Source organism: Excalfactoria chinensis, chromosome 10, assembly GCF_039878825.1.
Source record: "Excalfactoria chinensis isolate bCotChi1 chromosome 10, bCotChi1.hap2, whole genome shotgun sequence".
NCBI lineage: Eukaryota > Metazoa > Chordata > Aves > Galliformes > Phasianidae > Excalfactoria > Excalfactoria chinensis.
Genome location: NC_092834.1, coordinates 1,927,898 through 1,955,025, shown reverse-complemented (window position 1 = coordinate 1,955,025; position 27,128 = coordinate 1,927,898). Strand labels below are relative to the sequence as shown.

Sequence of the window (27,128 nt, the reverse complement as noted above, 5' to 3'; positions counted from 1 at the left end):
GTGAGGTGAGAAGGAGAGGAGTGGGGGTGGACATTTCTTCTAAAACGTTAATGAGTCACTGCCTCATAAAGTGATAATAACCAACAAACCTCACATGCACACAAACATTATGAATATTCAGGAAGCTTAAGATGCTGATTCGACATTTCCTACGACTGTACAACTTTCGCACTGATCAAATAAGCTATTATTTTTCTTTTCATCTTAAGTACACTTGACTGCATTGTCGGTGTGTTGTTGCAGCATATGCATTGAATTGCAAGCATTGTAATTCATCCAGATGGCAGGAAGCTTTGGAATTGTTACTTCTATGGTACAGATGTTTAACAGCGCAGCCATATGGCTCCAACAAGGCAGCCTTTTCAGAGATCACAAAAACTACACTAGACATGCAACCTTGTAAATATGATTTGAGTCCTGAGTGAATGCGAATGTTCACATTGCTACAATATAAAGCATACGCTGTACACTGCAGAAAGAAACTACGAAACATCATCTGAAAGGGATCAGGTCCCATATTTGCATAATCTCACTAACCAGACATTAAAACAACACTCTTCATTTTGAAATTTATGAAAGGCGTCAGACACGAGTTAGCTGGAAAGATGGCCTAATAACCACAAGCAAATTTAACAACGTCCTTAAGCCCCTGGTCTGGGTGAACTACAACAGTAGGTGAGAAATTGAGATTCAATCACTGAGACCGAGAATTCCTCTACACAAAGATTTGTCGAAGTCAAAGAGTCCTTAATGATGGTTGTGGCAATTGTAAGGTGGAAAACTGAATGTTGAGAAACAATCTGAGATCAATAACACCTTGGTCAAGAAAGGAAAGGACCATGAAATGGTCAATTTATAACTCTACTGAGTACTGTCAGCTTTGAATGACAGGTAAATGACAGCAAATGAGATTGTTAAATCACTAATCTTGTATTTATTAAATCCTGCCACATCGCGTAGATTTATATACTAGAAGGAAAGAGGAAGGTCTGAAAATGACAAATAAAACTCTTAAAAATGAAAATGTATCAATCTAAAAAAAAAAAAAAAAAAAAAAGATGAATTCTCAACTTTCCACTTGGCAGGCGCCTTTTTCTTCCCTGTCAAAAAAATCAGAGATTAGCAGATGCTCTTTTTTTCCTTCTTCCCGATCCTTGGGTCTCTGACCTTTTGTTACCTAGTATAAACTTCTCTTTTATATAATCTGCAGAGCAAGAATAAGATTAAACCGGGTAGACTGAAAAAAGCACTGGACTCTCAGACAAAAAGCGATCCATTTAGTACAGAGGGGTTCTTTCCACATGACATATTCTTAAAGGGAAGTAGTCAGTTATGATCTACTCAAAGAGCAAAATCATGAAGGAGCCATGTGATATTCCTGCGGTGCTTCCTTGTGGGTTTTGTTTTCATTCTCTGAGCAGGAAAGCACTTAGAGATGTTACATCACCAATACTAATTGAGACAACATAATCCTAAAATATCTGTACAAAATCCTTGAAGGGTAGTTGGACTCTGAGGTTGTTTTAAAAAAAGATTTTCTGCAGTTTATGCATTTGCTCTGCCAAAAGCTTACCTTAGCAAACAAAGTGCAGTAAATCACGGTTACTCTGATTTACTGCCCTCTGTGTGCCGTTTGTTTTCAGGGACAGTTCAGTGGAAAGCTGCGTCATGTACAAGCACACCCATAGATATGGAATTGTTCTGCAAAACCACTGGAATGGTGGCAAGCATTCCTATGATACCAATGGGAAAATGCAGACGGATGTTTTTAGTATTCGTCAGGTGACACTTTTTGAATACCATCACAACACAAAAACATTCCAAGCCTTTCGTAGGCACACAGAAGACAATTTCATACTGCAAAGCTTTTCACCCTAAGTAGTTCAGGCTAGATGTGTAGCATATCAGTCAAAAACTTTAATGATTTCATCTTTTGCCCAAATTCCACATTTTTGAAGGCAGTAGCATATGAAGATACAAAAAAAGGCAATCATAGAGTCACAGAAAGGCCTGGGTTGGAAGAGGCCTTTAGGGATCAGCTAGTCCAGCCCTCCTGCCATGGGCAGGCACAGCTCTCGCTACATCCCATCCGGCTGCCCAAGGCCACATCCAACCTGGTCCTGAATGCTTCCAGGGATGAAGCATTCACACCTTCTCTGGGCATCCTGCACCAGTGCCTCACTACTCCCGGAGTGAATAATTCCTTCTTTGTCTCTGATCTGAATTATATTAGACCTAATCCATTAAAAAAGTCCCAACAGGAGGACAAAGAAAAAAAAAAAAAAAGAAAAAAAGAAAGAAAAAAAAGTATCACTGACATTCCTTTAAAAAACAGTAAATGAGAAAGGAAAAGATCAAAACTGTAGCTGAAAGCCCGCTTTAAAATCCAAGAAGGAGTCATTAATAGAGATTTAAACCCAGCCTTCAATAGTCTAAACATGTCATTGTTAATTACAAAGCTATTTAACTTCTGCAAGAAATAAGGGCTGATATTAATGAAAGAAGAACCAATTAGCCTTTAATCTACACACTGTTTTTTAATCAAAACTTTCTTTTGATCATCAGACTCACTGCGGGATGTACTCTCTTCCTCATGTTGTAGTGGCTTCCATGATTGCTAATGGAATAGATTTTAAAGGACTGACTGAGCAAGGAGAACTTTCCCTGCAGGGCTGAAGGTTCTTTTAGCTTAAGTCACTGGGGCTTACTGGAAGTACTCTCAACTCCAAACCACGTTGCCCCATAACTGCACAGCCAAGTGGGAAGAGTCTGATAATGAATCCTGACATCTCTCTTGCACAGCTGCCATCAAGAGAGCAAGCACTGACCATGTCTAGAGGAATGCAGGACAAGGGTACTAGATTACCTTATCAAGAAAGAGCAAAAAATACCAGTTTAAAGAAAGAAAAGGGAAAGGGAAGTTAAGGAAAGAGGCAAAAGCAGAGAGGTGCCACAAGGAATGAAAATGAAATTCACTGCTGGCTGGAAAGAATGATGAATGGGAGAATTTGCTTATTGGGGCAGGAATGCAACATGAAAAAACATACAAAACTAATGGGACAAACTTATGATGTGCTTGAAACAAAGGGATGAGATGGGAAAAGGATCACTTTAGCTAAACACTATTGTGCTTTCAAACTCCTGGCTGCAGGGCCAGAAAGTCTTGAGGGTTTTTTTGTTACTGTTGCTTCTTGTGGTATTAAAAACAAGACCAAGTATCTACTACCAATCATGATGGAGAACTTCTTTAATTTCCCTCTCAGCTGCACATGCTGATCAGATCTTCCAGGAAGGAGAATAAATAGAGAACATCCCTGACATGAACTCTGTCTATAAACACGAAGATAATGAAATTTAAGAATCTGATTTTTGTGCATGTGAATAACAGAGAGGATGTAGGTGTTGTCTGTACTCTAATACAAAATACCTGGTCTGATCAGAAAACTACTGACTGTTCTGCATTAGCAAACCCTTGGTGTACCATATATGCGAGGCAACAGCAGTAAAGGAACTCTTTCAGTATTATTCCTGAGGAAAAAAAAAAAGCTTTTAAAATGATTTTTAATATCCTGTGAGCCGTCTCAGAAAGTCTGTAGAGTTTTACCCTTGTTGGGTAGGCAATTAAAAAAAATAAATAAAAATCAATCAATAGATTGCAGAGAGAAAAGTAAAAATAAATATGATCTGTGCAGGATGGGGTTTTGAGATACAAGGTTCAAGTTGGTAATAATAGTATGTGCAATAGCTGCTGAAATGATACAGACACTTGGGAAATTTAAAGGTAAGTGCATATTTAGCAGAAGGGGGATTTCAGCAAAGGCCTTGGGCTCCTTTAAGTGTTTTATAGCAGTTGAGTCACAGTACTCTGCATTTTGAAAGATCAAATTATTCCTCTGTCTGCAAAATAACAGTAATACCAGTGCCTTATGAATTACCACGAACTGGTAATTTTGCACAATTCAAAGCCCCTTTTCATTAATTGATTGCCATAATGGTAATTCAAAATGACATTAGGGCCTGTTCACGTTTTTGAGGTGCTTAATACTACCATGCGAGTACAATATAAGTATCTGCTGTAGTTTCCATGGGAATAAATAGGAGGCATTACTTTTGCAGCAATCTGTTTCAATCCATCTATAAAACTTGCATTCCGATACTTATCAGAAACTTTCATTTTTCTTGTGTCATAATCCCACTCTAACAAGATGAAGAGACCCCCTCCAAATCCACCCTTAATGGACACAACATTTTTAATTAACAAAGATCCATTTTTTCTTTTGTCACTCTCAGACTGACCTAACAGACTCCAAGGTTTTTATTTACTTAGGCAGTGGAATCAGAACAATGCTTTTCTGATGTTTATGAAGCTTTGTACGGAGTAGAATTATCCTTAGGAACCATAAGAAGTACCACGAGTTTTAACTGCTCTTAGCTAAAGTAAGAACTTTGAGAGTTAAGAAGTGCTAACTTTATGCCTCTTAAACCATGCAATAGTTCATCCCTCAGAGTGTTCTCGGTTCTGCTAATCCTTTAACATTAGTGCATACTTAGATAAATTACTCCCCAAAGTAAGGTCTGAATCAGGAAAGCACTTAGGAACTTGATTAACTGCATCCCCAATGATTTCAGCAAAAACTTTACTGAGGTGCCTGAAATGCACACAGCGGAAATGCCCTCTACCTGCAGTTCTGACTGAAACCAGTGAGACCTGAAGGTTCTGAGCAGCTCTCAAAATCAGCCCCCAGCATAACTACAGCAATACATCTGTAAGTTGTCTACACTGCCTCCAAAACACTACTTCTAATTGACACATCTCAGTCAAATCTATGTACATACGTATGCAGTAGTCTCCACTTTCATAATATCCGGGACAGCATTGAGATCTGCGCCGATACATCGTTCTTAGTCCTCTTCGATACGCCGTTTTATAACTTATTCTGAATTGCAAGACAGAAAGCCATTTGACAATATTGAAAATCAATGCTCACTGTTGGAATTATATTTGTGTTAAATTATACTAAGGATAGCATTCAATAATTATTTTAAAATGCATGAGAGCTTTCAATATTAAAAGCCACAATAAAAAAAGAGATCAATACTTGTTTTGAAACTTGAAATATAAGTTGTATTATAAACACAGTACTCACGACAGTCAATCACTGCAGCCTTTCCTAGGACTGCTAAGTTAAAACACTGTGCCAGTACCAAATAATGGGCAAGGAGTTTCTTCAACAATAAACAATTCATTTCTGTGTATGAGCAAGGTCAGCTATCATCACAGAATCATAGAACTGCCCAGATTGGAATAAACAGAATTTTCTATGGAGACCACCATGTCAGCATGCTAGACAAGAAATAATGGCAATGAAAACTGCTCTTGATAATATAAAGTACGAATTTAACCCCAAAATGATTTTTTTTTTCCACTTTCTAATCCTTCCAAGGATTTGGTGCCCTGAAAAAAGAAACTGTAATCCCAATTCAGTATTTAAAGCATGTTTTCCCTACCAGAATCTCCAATGTGCAGATACTGAAAGGAGTGAAACTTTCTGTAGCTTTTCTAGAGCTACTCATAGCATTAGCAATGAAGCCTGAGAACAACACGGACTGTTGTGCTAGTTTGTCTCCTAACACACTTCTTCCAATGTGAAGCCCAGTTCTGACCTCATGGACCACACGGTGTGCTCAGTCATACACCACATGTTCGAAATGCAGATGTGCTATCATGACACCGAAATCACACTGAGCAGTGTAAAAGAGTCTGCCTAATTTTTCAAGATTTAAGAGCTGTGCTTATTTCCTACCACACATCTAAACCTGCAGTGATCACTTGGAAAGGACAGTTATAGTTGGGTTTGTAATAGCTTTTTCCAATCATATGGTGGGGTGAGTGGCCCCACACAAGACCTCTGATCTCCATCTCATGCAAAAATCTCTCTACCTCAAAGTACGTTGTGGAATGCCAAAAAGCCTGGTTGTTGCACCAAAATACATCTTTCAGTACACAGCTGTACTAGAATACCATAAAAGCTTGAGAAAATAAGGTCTATGAAAAGATGAAAAGCCAGAATTAAAATATCTGGGGATTAGCTCTTACCTGTGTCTAGTGCACTTGAACCAGTTCAGTATGTCAGTACATCTTGTATAATAGATCTGATCAAAAGGATGAGCATAGGATTCTTGCACTGTCACAGCATAGCTAGAAGCAAAGAAAGAAAGTGAAAGACTATTCATTGCAACATGAAAAGCTTCAGTTCCCTGAATATGTTACTCATCTAATTCCAGTATGAGAAATAATTAAATCAATGGTCTCAGAAATTTCAGGCCTTATCCAGAACTGGAAAACGGTTTCCTTAAACCAAAGCTCTCACTTAAAGCTTTGGAAATGCTCCTAACTTGGGCTCTATAACTGAACTAGGCATGGAGATTTCAGTCTGAGTAATAAACCACTCTCTTCTAGAAAAGAAACAAATGTTATTAAAGTCCACATTTGTTTTAAAAGATGAAAGGGGCATCTGGTTAACTAGATAGTGCATATTTTAAAAGAGAAAAGCATCGTGCTTTTAAACTGTCTCAGTTGCACTCCAGTCTAGGATTGTTAATTTTTGCTTGTATTAAACAATGATAATAAGAGCTCATATTAACAACACACTGCTGTGTTTTACCAGCATGATGGGACCCTTACACTTCATTTTTTTTGATGAAGGAGACTCATTACTTCAAATGCTGGTTGCACCAGTCAAATTGGATGATTTGTAAGAGGCTCAAGAGCCTTTGAAATGCACAAATTTAATCCTTTTAATCTGTAACAGAAGTTCAGAACTAACTGAAGACTGTATGATCATGAGTTAACTGGTATCTAGATTTGAACTCTTTGAGATATGTGATTATCCATGATTGTACAAATGAACAGACATTAGCAAAAACTGGGCAAAGCAAAAAGGAATCCCAGAGCTCCAACAGTACTAAGAATTCAGCAGTCTCCTTCCTCAAATGTAGCCAATTTATGCATCAGGTACTTTCTCAGTTACTATGAAATTACTTATTTCTGGGGTTGGCACATGACTTGGGAACGCAAATCTGAACAACGTGCTCATCTCACTCATTTCAGGATATTGTACTGCTCTGCAGTATGTGTGTACACTGCTTAAGAGACTCGAAATCTCAGGTTCCTATCTGAAAACAAGCTCTGCTTTATCAGATCTTTAGAGAATCACACCAAAATCTTTCTAGGCAGGGTCAAGACCCAAGAATCAGACCCCTCCAAGTCATTCATTGTATCGATCGTCTTAATCATCCAAGCGATTTCCTTCCATCAATGGGACTGCTGATGTAATTAAGCCCTGTGAGGCTGTACCCTAAAGGGAACACCGAATATTTGCTTAGAGGGTCTGACTAGTTTTAAATCAGCGACTGGGCTATTACTGCCCTTCTTGTCATGCCCTTTCTAGACAAGCCAAGATTCAACTAGATGTTGGTTTTGTCCTCCATCACGCTATGATGGCTTTGACACTACAGCTTTATACGAATGCTAATGCCAAAATGTGAAATATTTATATTGTTTGTTATTAATGTAAAACACACTCAAAAATCTTGATCATTATTTTATGATCCTTTCTTTGTTATCCCACTATTGCTCTAACAATCTTTTCCCTTTGATTTATTAACATCTAAGTAACAAAGTCATCTTGGTCAGTACAACCAATCAATTTTGGTATTTAATTTTTGTTTCTCCTTGATTGGGTCTCCAGGTTGCTGACTTTCTTCAGACAGAATCAATATTTTATTCCTGTGCTCTGAATACACTTCACCTCACAATACAGACTGCAAAATCCTATTCCTCAACATGCATGGTCTTTACTTTGCAGCTCCATTACCGACAAACAGTTAATTCTCTAGTTAAAGCTTCTAAAATTGAAACATAAAGGCATTAAAGTATGCTTCCATTTTTGCTCATGAAGGGGTTTATTTTGACAAAGTGTACAGTAATTCACATCCACGTGGAACTAAACCACAGAACAGAATAGAAAATAAAGCAAATCGAACTTAAGAGCACAGCAACTTCAGCCTCTTCAAACAGACCCTGCATGAACATGAACCCTATCAAAGCTAGCAGGTTTCAGAGCACTCGTAAGAACTGTCTTGCACAGATCCACTTTTAGGATAAGGACACTAACAATAGAGAGAACAGAATTACCAGAGCATTTAATTCTTGGTGCTTTCATGAAGGTGCTCTTTGATACTGGCATGAATTTGGCAGATAAAGTCACAAAGTTCAGGACATGCTGTATAAGCCTGCATGTTGCAACAGGAAGGGCTTAAAACTTAGACAAAATCCATAACAGTTTTGCTCAGCAACAGCCAGAAAAGAAGCAGTACAGAACAAGGTCATCATTTCACTAGGTCTCTTCTAGACACATGAAAAAAAGGTTAGTGCAGTCCTGTAGCTGAAGCTATAGAAGAACAGAGTACAGTAAAGCAGATAGGCAATACAAGGTTTTACCCTAGGTATGGAACCAATTGCTGTTTCTGTCTCACAGACCCACTTTCTATGAGGCAGGGAAGTATTTAGCTCTTATTTTGACTTTTAAATGTACACATCTGAAATGCCTATTCAAACAAAACACTGCCATGTTTTAGATTACCTTTCCCAATGACTACAAACATTCGGATCATCTGGGTTTAGAGACACAGCAGTTTTGTGCAGAAAAGACAGAATAAACCCTTTTAGAATCCACCAGAAAAGCAATTGAGCCATCACTGCTGTACCTAGACAAAGAAAAGAAAGTATGGTCATTAGAGAGAATGTTGAGAAAACTTCTTTCTAGGCTATTTTGTTCTTGCTTTTGTGCAAATCCAAATACTATGTAATTTGATGATTAAGCTACCCAAGTTACTGATAGCATCCACAACTCTTCCAAAGAATATCTGATACTGATATTTTTTATAGCTGTCTATCAGTACTGACAAAATAAACATCGAAGGTATTAGAACAATCTATCCTCCCATCAACCTACATGCAAATGGAAGAATATCCAAATGCTCCTTTGATTTATTTAAACAAGGTTTAACATGAGCCAATATAGTGAACTAGATCTGAGACATATGCTTATTACATGACTGAAGGAGAAATCAATTCACTTTTCAGCTTTTAGATGGAAGATTATTTAGAATGACAGAGGCCAAAGTACTGGGTCACATTATACAAAACATTAAACACAAAATAATAATATTTATGTTGAAGCTGGAAATAGATTGCATAAAATTCATTAAGTGCCATCTCTTCATCATGTTTCAGTTCATCTATTAAATGTAGACAAATAAACCTTCATATTCTCATCTGGGCCTTTGAAACCAAAGCAGTAGTGTACGCCCAGAGGTCCCCAGTGACATCAGTCGAAAACAAAACAAACGGGAAATAAGAAGCTGCTTTTAACTGCAACTGCATTTAGTAGATTAACCAATGTTAATCTGTTAAATCAGTAACAAATATTTTTGATTATCCATTACAGGCATTTACATTGTCACATAATCTACCATACAAAGCAAAAGTCCCATAAATTAGTGTTATTTCTGGCAACAAAACTGACCTAAAAATAGATTGAATCTTCATACGATCATCTAAAAACACACGGCTCATTGCTTCTTGGTCCAGAACAGCAAAAGGAATGTTAAGAGGTTTGCTCTGCATGGCACTGATATACAACCCAGCATAAAGAAGTCGTCACAAAGCAGAATGAACTGCAGAAAGATAGCCAGGAAACCTCATATGAAATCACCTTCTGACTCAAATCCTTCTTAGCTAGTTCAAGGACACCCACTGCCTTTAGTGATTTGAAGTCAAGTTCCCAGTGGGAGTAATAGCTCATCTTTTAAATTATTCCTAGAGCTCTGTTAAACCCAAAGATAGTCTTAAGCCATGTAAGTCATATTAATGTTAATTAACATGATTTAATGTTAAAGTTCCTCATGAATTATATTTAAGCCTGTGAGTGACCATTCTCTTCGTGCAAGCTGTTTCAAAGCCTCACAACAGCAATGCAAAACCTTACTCTGGAAATTATGAGGGCTGACAAGAAAAGAACATGATATATATATATATACATACTTCTGTCCATCAGAAAGACATTCACTACACTTGTCCCAGACTCTAATTCTCCATGGAGAAGTGTCTTGAACAGCTTACCTGCAGGTGCTCATGGGACAAAAGTCTAATAAATCCTATGTTTAAAACCTGAGAGTTTAGAACTTGTTTGAAAGTATGATTGAACTTTCTTTTAAATTTACATGTACTAATATATGTGAACTATCAAGTATCAGGCTCAAGAAAATGACAGTGCCTTAACAAAATTATCTTAAAAAGACATAATGTATTAGGTACCATTTGAATGATATCAAATTACAGAGGACAAGCTCTACTGAGTATTGTATTTATAGGCTGCAATTTACCCCCTTTGTTCATTCTTTACACTTTTGATACACGGCAACACTGAACAAATAAGGCTAATAGAAAGAATGCTTCCAATCAGCAGTAGTGGTCAAAGAAGGAGCCAAGGGTACATGCTTAAGGAAATGCAGTCCTTAAAAGAGGCTTTTTCTCAATCACAAGCAAGTCCTGTGCTCATTTTGTTAACTGCTTAAGAACATCAAGGGCCCCAGTTTGACCCTCACCTAAAGGCAGAGGGACAGCTTGCCTTCTACCAAAGAAGAGGGAGCTTTTTCTCATTTAACTAAAGCAGCCTTGCATTTCAATTTTATAATTGACAGAGATCTTAATTTTTTCTTAAGTAAATAATGCATCAGTTAAGCTTTTAAATCAAACATCCCAAGAGTGATTACTAACACTCAGGATGTGTTTAGAATGTATTTGAAAGACTTTCAGAATTGTTTTCCAAACTTTTAATGATGATGCTATTTTATTATCTGTTTATAGACAAACTGCTTTATACAATTTATTTCCTAACCCTGTAAGTCAGATCATATATCAGAAACATCCAGCTCTCCAAACGCAGCAGAACCTCATTTATCTCAAGTGTCTCTTTTTTCTAACTCAGATGAAATATTTCACTTCGATCACTTTTAATAGAAAAGACCTTATGCCAAAATGGAATGGTTGCTATTACAAATTCCCAAATAAAACTCCAAAAATAGGAACACGCATTTTAAAAACTAACATCAAAAAAGAATCCAGTAATGACACATAATCTGATTTTGTTTCAGCTTTTATTGCTCCGTGTAATATACGCTACATTCCTGCACTGCATTTAAAGTTTGGAATGCATTCCCCAAGGAGGCAGCATCAGCATTCCAGAGGGACAATGCTGTAACTTCATTAAAGTTATTGCCAAATTATATGAACATTTCCAGACTCCACTACTGCCACTCTCTTGAGGACAGGCAGCCTCCTGAGTTGAACAAGAAAATAAATGACACGTAGGTCCTCTGTGCAGTCCTGAAACAGACTCTAACTTTTTGTCTCTCCAGGTCTGCGTATTATTTTCAGCAGTCAAGTAAGTCAAGGAGGTACAATTTGGCAAGAAAAGATGTCTTTACATCCAAAATATAATCTGGTGATTTTTCATGAGTGTCTCGGTCTCTGTTAATTATAACTGATTAGATTAGGTATCTGTTACTCATTAAGCCATTTTCACACGCCTTGTTTCTTTGGGAATGAATTTCAGTACTTTGGATACAATATTGATACAAGCCACTGGTTCCATCACCAAAGAAAAGAAACTCACTCTCCCTTCTAACCCACTAATCTTAGCTATAGAATAAAACAGTAGGTTGCAAGCCTGTGATTTATTTGTCTCTAGATTTGTTTTACAAAGACCTGCACTGGAGTTTGCAAAGAGACCAGAAGATACGGATGCTCATTTAATTTCTAATTTGGGCAAAAACAGGTTGTTATACTCTTTCTCTGCTTATGTAACACAAGAGAAGGATGATGGCACCTCACTCAACTGTGACCTAAATGCAAAGGATATAATATCAGAAGGAACCTTTGCTGGGTGAAACAAACATTCCTTAAAACTCCACCTTGGTGATGAGGGTTTGGCTTTGATAACGCTCTTGTGAAAGGGGACTGGTTTATTTTAAGTGGCTGAGTGAAAAAATAAATAAATAAAAGTAAAAAGAATACAGATTAAATTTCTCCTTTGCTTTTCTGGCTGAGATGAGAAAATTTAACTAAAAATGGCAATTATAGTATTTCCTGTTCAGGGGAAATAGTAATGAAACATTTCATTTTGACATTTCTGTCATAAAATATTTCATAACACGACTTGGACTTGAAATTGAAACAGAATTTCCATTCCACGATTAAGTTCTAAACTTTTGTCTTAGTTTGGGACAAAAGAAGTTCTGAACAAGCTAAACAAAGACTTTGGTGTCCAGCTGTAATTGGAGAAAATATTTACAGAAGTGCCTTTCAGTAGTACACAATATTCTTAGATCTCTTTATACTTGTGAAGATCATCCTTTACATGTCAAAATGTTTATACAGTCAGTTAACATGATAATACAAGGCATTAACAAACAGCCACGTTAAGAAGTCTTACCTCAAAGAGCCAAAAAATTCCTAATGGCTCCTATTTTTGCAGACTAATAGTGCACAAAATGACACATTGCATAACAGGACAGCAGGTGAAAGCTCTTCAGAAGTTGAGTGGCTCTCTGAGGAATCAATGAGAAAAAAAAAAGAAAACAGGGTCAAAGAAAGTGAGTTTGGAGGACTGAAAACGAATTATGACAAAATGAGATAAAGCACTATAAATATTTCCATATCATAAAATAACTGTGCTGCATCACACAGACCACTACCCTGCTTTCATCCAATAGCAAGTGTCCAGGAAAGAGTAAAGAAAATGGAAAACAGACAGAAATATTTCCCTCCTACACTGCTCTGGTCTCCTGCAATTTGCAGCTTTGTTGGCTTCCTCAGCCTCAAGTGGTATCTTTATGTTTAACGACCTCTGATGGATTCTCATCCAATCATTTGTCTAATCATTTTGATCTGCTAAAATGGAAGTTTCAACACACTTATTTTCAATGTTAGTGTCAACAATGTTCTGTGACATCTCTGATCACAGCCGTGTTCTATGTGAAACTCATCCTTGCTTTTCTGCCCACCACCTCAATTTCATTTGACAGCTCCTTCTATGTTACAAATGATTGACTTCCAGAACTGGCTTCCAATCATTTCCAACCATAAAAACAAACTTTTATTTACATATAGACTTTTCCTTTTCCAGATACCAACAGAGAAATTCCACTTCTTCGAAAAGTTTTGAGGACAAACTTTGCAGAGCCTGTCTGGACGTTCCTGATGCATATTTATTTACTTCAAAGAGCTTTAACAATTTAAGAAGCCTGTATAAAGGCACATTGACTGTTCATATTTATCAAGAGCTCCACTAATTCTCTTCCCAATTATAACTTCTGCCAAACAGAAAACCTAGGTGTATCAAAATTGAAATGTATGCTAGTATTTTTATACGAGCTATTAAAGAAAATGCAAGAGAAGAGTGGAGGCAAACAACAAGAAGTTGGATTTCACTGAAGAAGCATTAAAGTGACTGAGAGTTTGCTGATTACACTATTTTTGTCTGTAACTAGTAGCAAGCTTCCAACAAGCTGCCCTCTGCGGCATTCCTCCTTCTCATCCCATCTGAAATTTTCATGATAGTTTAGGCAAGGGATCATTTAAACACACACTTCATTTGGCTCTACATCAAATTTTGTTAGAAACAAGCTGTTATGAAAGCTAAATGGGGCCGTGAGTTTCAAAACTGATCAGGAATTTTTGGATGTCTACACTTATGATTAATAACTTAAGATAACATGTAAGGGATGAATAATATGAAGTGTTCAGCATGTATGCTAGGAAACAGGCTGTTACGGCATTTAGTCAAGAACTAAGCCACTCAAACCCACTAATCACCTAAAAATCATCGCCATAACCAACAGAAATATTGTTGTAAGACAGGGTGATGTCTTGTTTTGTTTTTAACTACAAACTGAAGTTGTCTTAAGAAGATAAACACTTCCAGGAAGGATCAGGTACTCAATATGAAAAGACCAGCAATGTGATCCTTCTCATCATCCAAGCACAGAGGAATTCAAGTGGTTGAGCTGGCAGAAATATCAGCCTGGGTTTGCTGGGTTCCCTTTAATGACATCTTACATGATTAAATCAGAAGACAGCAGATGAGAATCTGCCTGTGTTAACAACAGATGACATTTCAGTTAGCAGGTCAGTCTAAGCCTCTAGGAATCACTGTACTGAGAACTAGGTATTATCTCTCACATGCAGTGCAAAACCATGGGCCTATATTTGTGTTACAAAAACCTCGTTGTCAGCCATACACCTGGCTTTCCCATGCCTTCCTTACACACCATCCTCTTAAAGGTTGGGGTGCATCTCTGCCTGTAATGTCAAGAAGGCAGTTCAACAGCTGGAAATACCTACGGTAGATACAGCAGTCACTACCATTCAGAAACATCTTTGATACCATTTGCAGACAAAAGTCTCCTGTCAGCTGGAGGTGACACTGACATGGGAAGAAACACAACTGACTAGGACAACACAGCTGCTGTTCTTCCAATGGGCTCCTTTCGCAGCCTCCTGTGCCCAGCAATGGTACAAGCTAGAAATAGACAAGATGTAAAAAAACAGGATCTTTCTTACCTTGCACTTAAGATCATGCAGTGAATACAGGCTTGTCACATGTTGTGACAACAAACGTAAGTAGGAACCTTAACATTTCAGCATATCACTATTCTACCCTCTCTATGAAGGTTAAACTGGAGCTGAATGAAAATTCCATGTGATGGAAACAAACTGAACAACTAAATGGTATTTTCTTTAATTAGTATGAATAAAAGCAAACTTAGAGGTTTCAGCTCTTTCTAGTAAAGATACTAAGGGAAAGTTATAAAAGCTGTATCCTGAGTCCTGCTTGCTCAGCCTCAGTAACACCCACTCTGTGCAGTGAAGAAGGGGCTATTCAGGACAAATAAGGGAACCACTTCAATATCCAAAGACGGGCTCTAATTTTAGAGCCTTTCTTTCAAGGACTGGATAAACACACCAGGCTCCTTAATTGATAAAGTGCCCTGATGAGTCTCTCCCTTCTATGCTTTGAATCACAACATCTCAGTTTTCCAAAACTGGGTAGGGGGTTGATTTTAACAGCAACTGAGTATAAAGGTTTCTTAATTTGCTTTAAATTTCAGAACCTCAAGGTATATCAGCATGAGTTTTAACTGCTACAGTAAACATTACTACAGTTACATGCACATCTTACAAAGTCTGAAAGTCTGCTTCATGGCTAAGCTCTCACAAGCTCACCTCCTCTTGAGTCACCAGGAGCTTGGCTAGAGAGCAAAACAGGAATGAATAAGGAAGTAAGCACTTCTTCATCTACCAAACTTTATTTATGGAAGCTCAGGAGTGTTTCTGCAGTGCTCTCGGAGGAAAAGCAGGTCAAAGTACCAAGCTACCCAGGTCTAGTTTAGTTATGGCTGATGAAATATGTTTATAAAGGAAAGGCTGGGGCATGCATTTAGGATATGGAAGACTCATGTTCAGATCATACTGCTAAAGACTCAGGGTGAGCAAAGTAGGCTAGACTGGGGTGGCTCAAAATTCACCCAAGTTCTGCATTCAGCATCCAGTAAGCTCCAAGCCTTCAGAGGCACTACAGCTCTGAATGAAATACTCAGAGACCTGAGGTGAAATGTGGGGCATATGAGTTCCCAAGGAAGACAGAAGAGAACTGCCCAGCCTTCCAGGTGCTTGAAGAAAAAGCATGCTGCAAGCTGAAAACTGATTACATACTAAAGCGATGAGGTATGTTCCTACACAGCTGACAATGCCCGTCTGCTGGATCACATCAACATCAATACACAAATACAGACATTCTATTCCATCAGGATCTACACAAATTCAATATACATGCACAGTTGTGCAAAGCCCAAGCACCAAAAGCTACTGCTCATTAAAATACTAAATTTCTTTCTCTTACATAATTGATAATCAATAGTCCAGCAGAAATACAATGAAAATATTATATTAACAACACCTAAAAACAGTGCTGAAATAGCGCGCACATCCAGATAATTGCTGGCTCCTTTTCAGAGAGGTCAGCTAGGAAAAATATTGTCTGTGATTTTCTGCCCATAATTTTGTACTTGTCCTCAACAACCAGTGTAAAATTGGAAGCCGGTCCTTTGAACATTTGTCCCTTTTAGTTGCAATGCCAGACTCAAGACCACTGAAATGTCAGCGTCCCTTCTAGAGCTTAAGCCCTGTCCAAACACTGCCAGTCAGACAGGACTGGGAAATGGCTGATACTCTACCAGCACTTTCTGCCAAAAGGAAACTGGCAGGCTTCAAAAGCAAATTTCAGGTATCCTGCAGTATTTCAACAGGAAAATTCCTCCTGCATGCTAAGAAATCCTGGGGCAGTCATCCCTGGGCCTCCTTAGTTAAAACAATGGTAAGCAGAAAAAGCCACTTCACATATTTCTCTTGTTATCCCTCCTACCCTGATCTCAACGTGTGGTTGTTTCCTAAGAACAGGGCAGGGGAAGTCACTCCATGCTGCAGTGTTTTCCCATGCAGATCCTCATCTTTTTGCACAGTGGAATTTTAAAGCTGCTGAAATTGTATGGGGAGTGACATTCTCTAGTGATTTAACAGTGTATTTATATTCACTATGACATGCATATTTCGGGTATTCCTTAACATACATTACTTCTGAAGAGAAAGAGGAAAGTAAGCAGACACATCTAACAGCTGCTCTCCTGAGAACTCAGGTTGGCTTGCTTACATTTAGCCACCCACCTCAACCCTGTTCAGCATGCCGAATACTGCAGCATATGCTTCCTTAGACAATTAGAGCAACAAAGGCCTCGTGCCCCAGGAACACTCAGGATAAATGAAGCAATCTGTTACTTGCATGCCCAGATGAATAATATTCTAACAGTATTTTACTAAAAAAAAAAACCAAAACATTTCTTCCAACAGAATTTTCTTCTAACGTTTAAAGAATGCATGTGAAGTTGAAAAGAGTAACAAAAAATGAAACATAAGGATGTTCAACATATATGTGGGGAAATAAATTAAGTATGATTCTGGAAAAGTGCAGTGAAAGTAAAAAAAATAAGAAGTGGTTTGAAAATGTAGAATATCCTCTGTGGTTATATTTTAAGGAATTATTTCTATTTGTCAAGAGCAATTGGTCCCTTCTTTTTGTCTTCATTTATCTCTGCAGAAAATAAAATGAAACAAACAGCAAAAAAAGTCCCAAGAACAGTGAACAGCTGAGCCAGGCATGAATTAAGGAACGCTGATTGATGGCTGGTGATGTACAGCACTGCTATTACATCCCAATGCTACATCTCGTATTTCATTTAAAGGCCCATCTCTTCTTTTCCAGAAACAGTGCAGTATTTATGAGAGAAGGTTGATTTGCAAGCCTTGGAGCTGCGCTGAGAATCCAGATTCAGTTTTTCCAATCTGGCTTTAAAGTTGGTGAATACCTTGAACTTTGAAGGTAGCAATCCAAATAAAATGAAACCAAACACTGGAATAAAATGAGCATTGAAACTAAACATGTATTTTCAAGACATGCTGCAGGCAGGGCAAAGCTTTTTATCTTCAGTTTCTTCATAAGACAGTAAGAAAGTAACGCTTGTCTCCTCTTCATTTATACCTTTACTAACCCCACTGGTCCAACAGCATATATCTTCATCTGCTCTCCTCTGGGTTTTTCCAGTCCTTTAATCTCTGTGGCATTTTCTGTTACAACAGCACTCAGATGTTCTCTTCCTTCATTCAATTTTCCTCTGAGCCTCTCGAAATCTTAATCTAAAAGTTTTTTTTAGCTTCATAGCTATTAAAAATATTGACTGGCCCACGGAGAATATAACTTTTTCTATCAAAGTCCACTAAATATAAGATGAACATTAAATCAATTTTTAGATTTCTAATGGCATAAAAATTAGAGTGGCTACTTAAAACTTGCCAGTTTTTCTTGAAATAAGAGAGGTTTCCTCAGAAGCTGAAATAATCTTTTGTACTTCTCTCTGCTTCTTACAGGGCACAGGGAACACCATCAATACTGAAGGAATGGTATTTGGTTCAATCATGTTGAAGCTTCAAGTTAGGAGCCCACATAATTTATCTGATTTGCAGAGCTCATGCATATCTGCTTATCTGCGAACCAGTTGATTACTTAGGTGCTTAGAAATAGCTATAAACATTTAGGTTTAGGCATCCAACAGGCAGAACAGGTCTGCCCTTCTGTAGGACACAATGATGATGTAGTGGAAGAGGTCACAGTTTGAGAACAAGGGCCTTGCAATTACTACTGGTTGTTGCTACAAGGAGGCATGCTACAGTTATTGCTTCATAACCACCCTATGGCTGGTCACACGTTAGCAAGGCACCTGCTCCAAGTTCTGCTCTGCCAGTATGCCTGGAATGTAAGCCCAAGAGGCACATTAAAATGTAAGGTCAGGTTTAAGGCCTAGCAAAGTCCTGACTCCATGCCAGACACACACCAAGCCCCTTCCCACGCCATCTGACTAAGGTCTCAGATCACGCAGTCCACAAAGCAGAATATCTCTGCAGTCTGCACTTCAACATGCAGCTGCTGACCTCCCACCAATGACTACAGATCTTCAAGATGGTCACTGTCTTGATTCAGCTACACAGCAATTGCTAATTGCACCTTCCTAAGACAAGTCTCACAGGCTAAGACAGGGAACAGCAGCATCTGCAAATGCTCTCTTTCACAATATCCAAGTCTTTTCTTGGCCTGTATAGACCAACCCCCCCCAGCAGATGCAAAATAACCCTACCTTTCCAGGAACCATCACAAAACTTTTAAGAGACGCTCAAATACTCTGACTGCTGGAGTAATAACTGGAGAGATAAATGAGAACATGACCTCAGTCTTATTTAATTTTACATCACCATGCTACGCTCTTGACTCTGCTGCCTCCATGACCTACTTTATCTATTGTTTATTTCTTTTTTCTTTCTTTTTTTTTTTTTTTTTTTTTTTTTTTCCAGGAAATGTTCATTAAGGATAAGAGCACCTGGCTTACAGTAACAGGAGCACTGTGCAAAATATCTATCATAAAACTGAAAGAGGTACATTGATTAATCCACCAGGCAAAGCAAACCCATAAAGAACTGAGGGGCCGCAGAGGACTGTCTTAGGCAAAGCAAATGTAAGTACAGAAGTCTCTACTGGTGTAAATGGCTGAAATCCACTGAGTTCACTGTGCCAAGATGTACCTGGAGAGAACGTGGATCTAGCAGCGCAGTCATCAAATGCAGATGGTGCTGCAGTTACTCAGGTTAGAAACAGTATTTTCCTTCTGGCAGAAAAAATAAAAAGCTAGAAAAAATCACTGTGGACCAAAACAGATCTGAATAACTGCTGCATGGAACCAGTTCTGCTGCCTCTTTCCCCTCTGCATAAATTTGGCACTGAAAACTTATTTAACTGCTTTGAGGGGGGAAAAAAAAAAAAAAAAAAAAAATATATATATATATATATATATAGGAGTGAAAATTTATGGGCTTATTTTAGGGCTTAACTTCTATCATTTTACAGCCATACCAATTAAGTTGTTGTTTTTTTTTTTCCATGAGTTAAGATGAGTACAGTTTTCTGTCTGTGCTCTTGCCTCATCAACATCATACATGTACCATCTGCTATGTCCTCTTACTGAGCCCCCTCTATGGCTTGCTCTCAGATGCACAGCACTCAAGTGGTTAAGGAGAACACTCTTCTGTGAGCGCTATATTAACCCTTGTAAAACGGCACAAAAATAGGATGTTAAGAATTGCTTACACAACATAATGCAAGCGTAATGTAGCCTAAGCCCTGTGCTGAGATTATGTGAATGAGTATTGCTTACATGAATCCTGCTACACAAAACCAAACAGTTCTCCACTCTTAAAAACATGCATGCAACCTAATAGTTGGCAGGAAACTGAAGTGAGTTCCCCATCTTCATCTCCTCTCTTGGAAACAACCTTGGTGACTGAACCTTCTTGCCACTCGTTATAATGTTATTCAGCTGCCCATTACTCTTCCATTCTAACCACCTTTTCCACTCCCTCCTGTCTTTCATTCACAACATTGCTTCCATTCTGTGGTATTGCTGATATGGCATTGTTCCTCCTTTCAAATATGGGAAAGTTAAACCAAAGCTTAACTTTTTCTCAACTAAAGCTTCACATCATTTAATATCGCTATATCTGTGACATACAAAGTGTTTACGTAAACTCCCGGGGACATAATAATCATTGTCCAATTAAACAACAACCAGCCACAGGATGAATAAAGCACCAAAATATCTCAATAAATCATTAACTGCTGTTTTACACCCTGGACTGTTCAAATAAATCATGAGTTGCTCCTTTCATTGATTCTTCAGGACTGCGTTGATAATACACTCTGCAATATCCTTTCAATTTTCTACCACATGCACTAACGGATGGGAAGATAGGCTGTGTTCTATTCCACATCAAGATGGAATGCACAGAGCTTGAATTTCCCTAAAACACTTTTGCTTTCAAGCTTGTTCTTGCTGCCTGGTTCTGTACCCCTCGAGGAGAGCGAGTTGCAAGACAAAAAATCCTGTCTGCCTGGACTTTTGGCCTTCTGTTCTCTGCCCTGAAATTTACAGCATTTTTGCTTGAGTACACATTTCAAAACGAGTCGCTCTGAAGTAAAAGGAGAAATGCAGTCTTTCAACCCAAGCATGAGAGCAAGAATCAAGAGATTAGCTCTTAGATATTAGAGGGACAAAAGAAAGCAGCAGAACAGAGCAAGGCAGCAGTGCGTACCAAGTGCACTTGTAAACTGCAGGCCACGCATACCTTTCAACCTGTCCTTGCCTCTTTTCTCCACCCCCTCGCTCCCCCCAGTAAACCACTCATTACTAAGCGTCATTCAGAAAAGATCACACACATGCAAAACATAATGATTAACAGAATTTTAGTTATCATCAGTGACTTGAACTGTCCAGTCTGACCTACTGAGAAATAAAAACTTCTCATCCTATGCCAAGCTGGATAACAGATGCCAGTGAGACATGGGCACGTGATAGGTTTTGCTTAGTTGTTTGTTTGTCTCAACTTGAATCCCACCCACCAGGCCAATTATTCATTTTTCAGACTGTTTCTTTTGATTTGCGAGTCGACAAGTCTAACATCAGGTGGGAGTAGGGATGAGTAGGAGGGAACCAGAGCAGTTAGAATTCTTCTAATGATATTAAAGTTGAAAATTGGACATTGGTTTGAAAATTGGATGTTGATTTTAAAAAATGATAGTAAACAATTCCCTTCCTTTTCCCCCAGACGCTTAAAAACCAAACAACCCAAACTGGCAGGGTATTGGATCTGTCTTTATGCTCCTCATCAGGGTTTGGTGACAATGCCCTCTTAATTGCATTCCAGTGAAAACAAGAACAAAAAGGCCATCTGGAAATACAGAGATCACTTTAGTTCTAAAGGATGTTCACACTTTACAATTTGTACAAAATATTTACTGGTAACATATCACCTGATTAGCATGAATTAAGGATGAATTGAAATTTCATGCAACTGAATGGGCTAATTACATACACAGACACATACTTTAAAAAACCAGGCTTTTCACGTTCTTAAGTGTAAGCAATTATGAGTAAGAGTAACATTTCAAAATTATGCTACTGATCTAAATTCCTTTTCAGGTTGTGATGCTCTGCTTACATCTGAGCTTGTTCCTGTTTCTCAAACCAGCAGTTGTTGTAACCAAATATTCACCTGCTGGCTGAAAAATAAACAAAACTGCCCTCGTAAGAAATTCAAATTTGGAAGATCTGACTGTGATTAACTCTAAAGAAGGTCAGAAAAAATCTTTAAAATAATAATAAAAAAAGAAGTTATTGGGTGCTATGGGAAACTTGGTATTAGGCTGCTGTCCTGACTAAAATCTACTGTACCACATTATTTCCACTGTTCAAATGTATCCGCCTACAGATCTAAAATCTTTTCAAAATGATTAAAATCAGGACTAAAAAACACCACACACAATCTTCTTTGCTCTTTCATCTGGAGCCACACAGAATGTGTTTTTTCAGATTTCAAGTCCATTAAAGTATCACCTTTGGAAGCAGAATCACAAACAGGCCCAAAAATGATCTTTGCAGGCGAGATGCTCAGAAATGCCAAGGACTCCTTGTGTTCAAAATCCCCCCAAGCAAGCTCAGCTACGTCCGGTCTGTATCACACATAATTAGGATTTTTCAGACCATAAAATCAATAATATAATTAGTAAATGGCATGTTATTTCACAGAATCTTGCTACAACTTATCTGTCTTTGATCAAGCAGAGCTGACTGCTAATGACATTTAATGTTAATTAAGGAAAAGACGTGATAAAAAGTTCTTTGGAGAATTATCAAATTATGCACCATAAAAACTGAGGTATGCAATATCTGTTATATATGTTTACAACACTGACTATATTGTTTAGGAAACTCTAAGAAGACATCAAGATTACAAGTCAGCTCTGGAGATACATTGTCCCACATTGCAGAAATACTTCCTTAGCTGGTATGTGCACAACAGCCAATGCAGTTTATTAATGAGTTATGTGCCATTTCTAATGACTACCCAAGCACAGGTAAATCCTTCCTCAGCTGTGGGACAGCACCAACAGAATATTGTATGAAATTCGCTTTTCTTTTGACAATGAATGATGGACAGCCAACCATCAGGTAACAAAGTCAATAATGGAACCTGCAGAGATTAAGCAGGGATTTCAAAGGAATTACTACAACCCTCAGAGAAAAACAGTTACAGAAGGCAAAAATATTTTATAACCTCATAGGAGTGCGACTTTTTGCTACTAATCACTTCGACTGTCTGAACCCCAAGTATTAAGGAACATCCGTATTTAAAATATTACAATTTGATGTAAGACATCCAAGTAATTTTTCATGATTGTCAGGCACATGGAGAAGCATGAAGGGTAATTTTTCACTATTGTGAGATACACAAAAAACACTGTTTGATATGTCTTTCCCTAAAGTAGGAAGGAAGGGTAGAATAAACACATTAGTATTAACAGCATAGGCCAGCTACTATAGTTAATGTCACGTCAGTTAGCTCTCATTTCCCAGTACGTTTTGGATTCGATAGTAATGCTCTTGCTTAATATTAGCTATGTATAGTAAATGAACTCCCTAAGTCCTGTGAGACTCTTCTAATGCCTGAAGTTACAGAGAGAAAGAGAATAAATGTTTCCAGAATCTGAGTATACATCTCAACTGCAACAACTTTGTCATTTTTGACAGACGTGTAAAAAATAAACACTCCTCACATTGTTTTACTTTTCTCTCTAAGAAGCATACCAAATAGCATCATAATACCCTGAAACCTGAAATACTCTTAGAGCAGCTCCATTAGTTCCACCTTGAACATGCCCTGTTGCTTAGTGGCATACCCTTGTCAGCTCAAGCAGGGAACACTGGACATGCAGGCACGTGGAGGGACTCACCCACCTCAATCCCTGGGCTGGACTAAGGGACACAGAAGGAAAAATGCTGCTGCATCTCTACGCAGTTTAGTTTAAAACATGAAGGGCAAAAGTGCTGAGGGCAGGATGCTGGCAAAATAGGTGCCACTTGTACTTGCCCCAGATGTGATGGAGCTGGCATGCTGTTCAATACGAAGTGATTAATGATTGCTTGCAATCAGCCCTAGAAATCAATGGGCATTGAGTGACATAATGATTCTGTGACATCACATAACCTCCCATCTGATGCTTGTTCTTGGACACATTTCTCCTCACGTTGCCATTTTTGGCACTGAGTGGGCTCAGAGATGATGGGGTTTATGATGTTCGCGAATAAACAACTTTTCACATGAGAGAGGTTTCTATTTTTTTCTGCCAGATTTTATTTTTTCAGTTCACTCGTGACCCCTCCCATCACTCTCTGGCACATCAAACTCAACTACAGGAGCACTGCACAGGAAAAGTCATGTATATGGGACTGGTTCTTTACTTCAACTAGTAATTATGATAATTACAGAAAAATCATATAAATGAGGAAGAGGAAAGGAGGATCTACTGCTGCACTGGAAACTGATACATTTACCACACGTGCTTTGAGCCACACAAATATCTTTCTCTTAATTTCAGCTGTTCCAGTGTTGCATGATCAAGCCATTACTTCATTACTATTTTCAGTATTAGCAATAACAAGTTTTTCTAGAGGGACTGCAGTAAAATAATTAATATTTCAAAATGACCCACAATGCCCATTTTCAAATGTGGTTAAGCTGCTGTCCAAATACAAAATAAAATAAAATAAAAAAGTGGCCACAGGAATCAAGGCATAAAGGGCAGATTCTTTAATCTCTCTTTGCACGTGATAGGTTTCTCCTTGCCTTAATTACCTTAGTGGCCTTCCCTGCATTTGTTCAAGTTTAATTTAATTTCATTTTGAATAAAGGTGACAGAAACAATATATAATACTCTAAATGAACTCTCAGCACAAAGTACAGGCATCTTTGTATCTGCACTGAAGAAGCCCTAGAATAGTACTGCACTTCATATTGGCAGCTCACAGACATCCAGCAACCAATAAATATAACCAGATCCCTCTTTCCTTTGTCAAATCCAAACAACGAAGCTCTAGCTTCTAACAGAGATCCATATTGTTAGTCCCTGACTGCATACCTTTGCATTGTTTTATGACATTTCATGCTGCTGCTCCAACCCACACAATCATACACTTTTTGTGGTATTACAACCCCATCCGTCTTGGTACTGAGAAGCTCATTAGCCTCCTAGATCGCAATAACAGGTAGCATTGTAACCAAGAAAGAACAGCCAAGAACTTTGATGCCTTGTAGCTTTCCTATATGTAAATTGCCTAATAAGGAAGCCAAACCACACTGCAGTTTTTGGGAGTCCAATTCAGTCATCCAGAGGATAACTTAGAACAGACCAAATCTGAAACATGGATTCTAGATTCAAGTATTCAAGTTACCAGATTATTCTTAATCAGAGTAATTAGCCTTTTATCACCAAATCTTTATAACTAGAAAACAGAATCTCTGGGTTCTACACTGGTAATAATTACAGGCAAAAGAGTGTGTGCTTCTTCACAAGTAATCAGATGCTCATAATTGAGTGAGTTGTGAAAGCAAGACTGATAAATCTGCTCCCTTATTATTATCTGCTTCTAATTTAGTAAAACTTAGTATTATTTGCAGTTTGCTTCAGTATAAGGTGCATCAGTAAAAGCAACAGAAAATAATTTGTGCACGAGAAACGGTGTAAATTTTCACAATTATTTGCTCTATCTGTAATGCGCTGTTTTAGCATGTGTATGCACAGCACTGAATGTCAGTGACCACAACACAGGCATCACCCTATAAGCTGGCATGTTCTGGGAAACAAGGCACCAGCTGACTCTTTTGAAGTAAGCAATAGCTTAAGTCTTACTACAAGACAGAGCAACATCAAAACTGTCAGAGCAATTTTCCACATCAGTAGTTTAACACCTGAACTATTGCTTATTTTTTTTGCAACCGAGCTATTCCCAATTTCTATCTGTTCTACCCTGAATCAACACCAGTTCTGAGATATGTCATAAACAATGTTTGTCTAAAAGAGTCAAACATACCATCGAGGCAGAGACTTAATGAGGAAACAGCAGTTTCTTCACAAGAAAAGGTTTATTTTCTGTAAACATCTGGGTTGTGAATAACTGCAGGCTTTACAGACAGCATAATGTTAGACTGCATCTGACTTAATGTCATAAAGATTGAGTTATGTCAGCTGTGGGTGGACTGGGTGATCTTGGAGGCCTTTTCCAACCCTGCTGTTTCTATGATTCTGTGACTCTGTGATTCTAAGAAGGCTCTTCCAGAATCTAAGTGATCTGCTGTTGTAGGAAAGGCAAAGTTGACTATAATTTTCTGGAAAGTAGTCTTTAAACACTTCCTAATTCTTAGTCACGCTTTTCTACTTTAAGTCTTTCTTCAGGCTATTTTGGTTCTTAACTGTGTTTTCATGAAACTGTCCTTAAAGAACCAAGTGAAACCATCCTTAATGCTACCAACTCTTCAGTGCCCGGTTACAAGCAGACAAGAAAGGAGAAAAGCAGGCAGTGAGCAGCGGACATCTCACTACAAAGCCATAGTGTGCAGTGGAGACCACTTTCCATGTCCCATAAGGAAGAAGACAGCTCTCCACAGCCCAAAAGGAGCGCACACAAAAGAATGAAACCCCAGCTCCAGCAAAAATACTTGCATACTTCCAACCACAAAGCTACTTTTATTAAGGCAAAGAATGCAACTGCCAATCCAACGTCTAATAAAAAGTATTCTTACAGAGAGCCAAAGCTTTCTCATTACTGATATGGAAATCAACCTTACACTGTAACCTTGCAGCAAGTGGGCTCTGACAATGAATCCTAAGGATGCTGCGTGTCTCGATTTGTTTGCAAAATATTACACAGACGAAGCACTGCTACAATAGTGACAACATTACTGTTTTCTTTTATCTTACTAATAAGGAATCCTGTAGAGTACTGTAGATAGCAAGCCCACATATATGAACTGCTTCTCTTTCAGATGTGGGTGGTAAGCCAAAAAGTTATTAGGCAGTAGGCCAGCAGGAAGAAACAGGGAAAGATAATGAATGAGAGTGGAGGTAATTGTAGCACTTATTTGGATTAGATGCAGATCACCAATGAACTGTTTTGCCACTTGTTTTCTCCTAAGGGAAATCTGACTTTCCTAGCTTTAATTTAATCATGGGAAAAATATGTCAAGTATTGATTATAACTGGAAACTAAAGTCTTCTACAAGCATGTACACATTAACACTATCACTCAGACATGACCTGGAAGAAAACCTCTATTTGCCTTCCTTCAGCCTGATTCCCACTTCTTCCAACAGACTGTCTTTATACAGAACAACATGTTCAAACTTGTAAACATCAGATTTGGTGATGAAAATGCCCACAAGGGAATTTGTTAAAACCATTAAATTTATGTTGCTTGTGACACTGAGCATAACTAAAAGCCATGTCTTCCAA

The 27,128-nt window shown here is 38.2% G+C and overlaps 1 protein-coding gene across 5 annotated transcripts in view; it reads right to left on the bottom strand.

Annotated features, from left to right (window-relative positions):
* Positions 1 to 27,128, bottom strand: part of MEGF11 (multiple EGF like domains 11) — a 243,397-nt gene that overhangs the window by 173,578 nt on the left and 42,691 nt on the right. For all 5 annotated transcript variants that reach the window (XR_011904850.1, XM_072345518.1, XM_072345519.1 and 2 more), the window contains exons 2-5: positions 12,561 to 12,675; positions 8,646 to 8,769; positions 6,098 to 6,199; positions 4,837 to 4,937 (exon numbers count right to left, since the gene is read on the bottom strand). Coding sequence is in view for 4 of the 5 variants with exons in the window: in XM_072345518.1 (XP_072201619.1) it covers positions 4,837 to 4,937; positions 6,098 to 6,199; positions 8,646 to 8,758 (316 nt within the window). In the remaining variant the exon portion in view is untranslated. The remainder of the gene's footprint in view (positions 1 to 4,836; positions 4,938 to 6,097; positions 6,200 to 8,645; positions 8,770 to 12,560; positions 12,676 to 27,128) is intronic.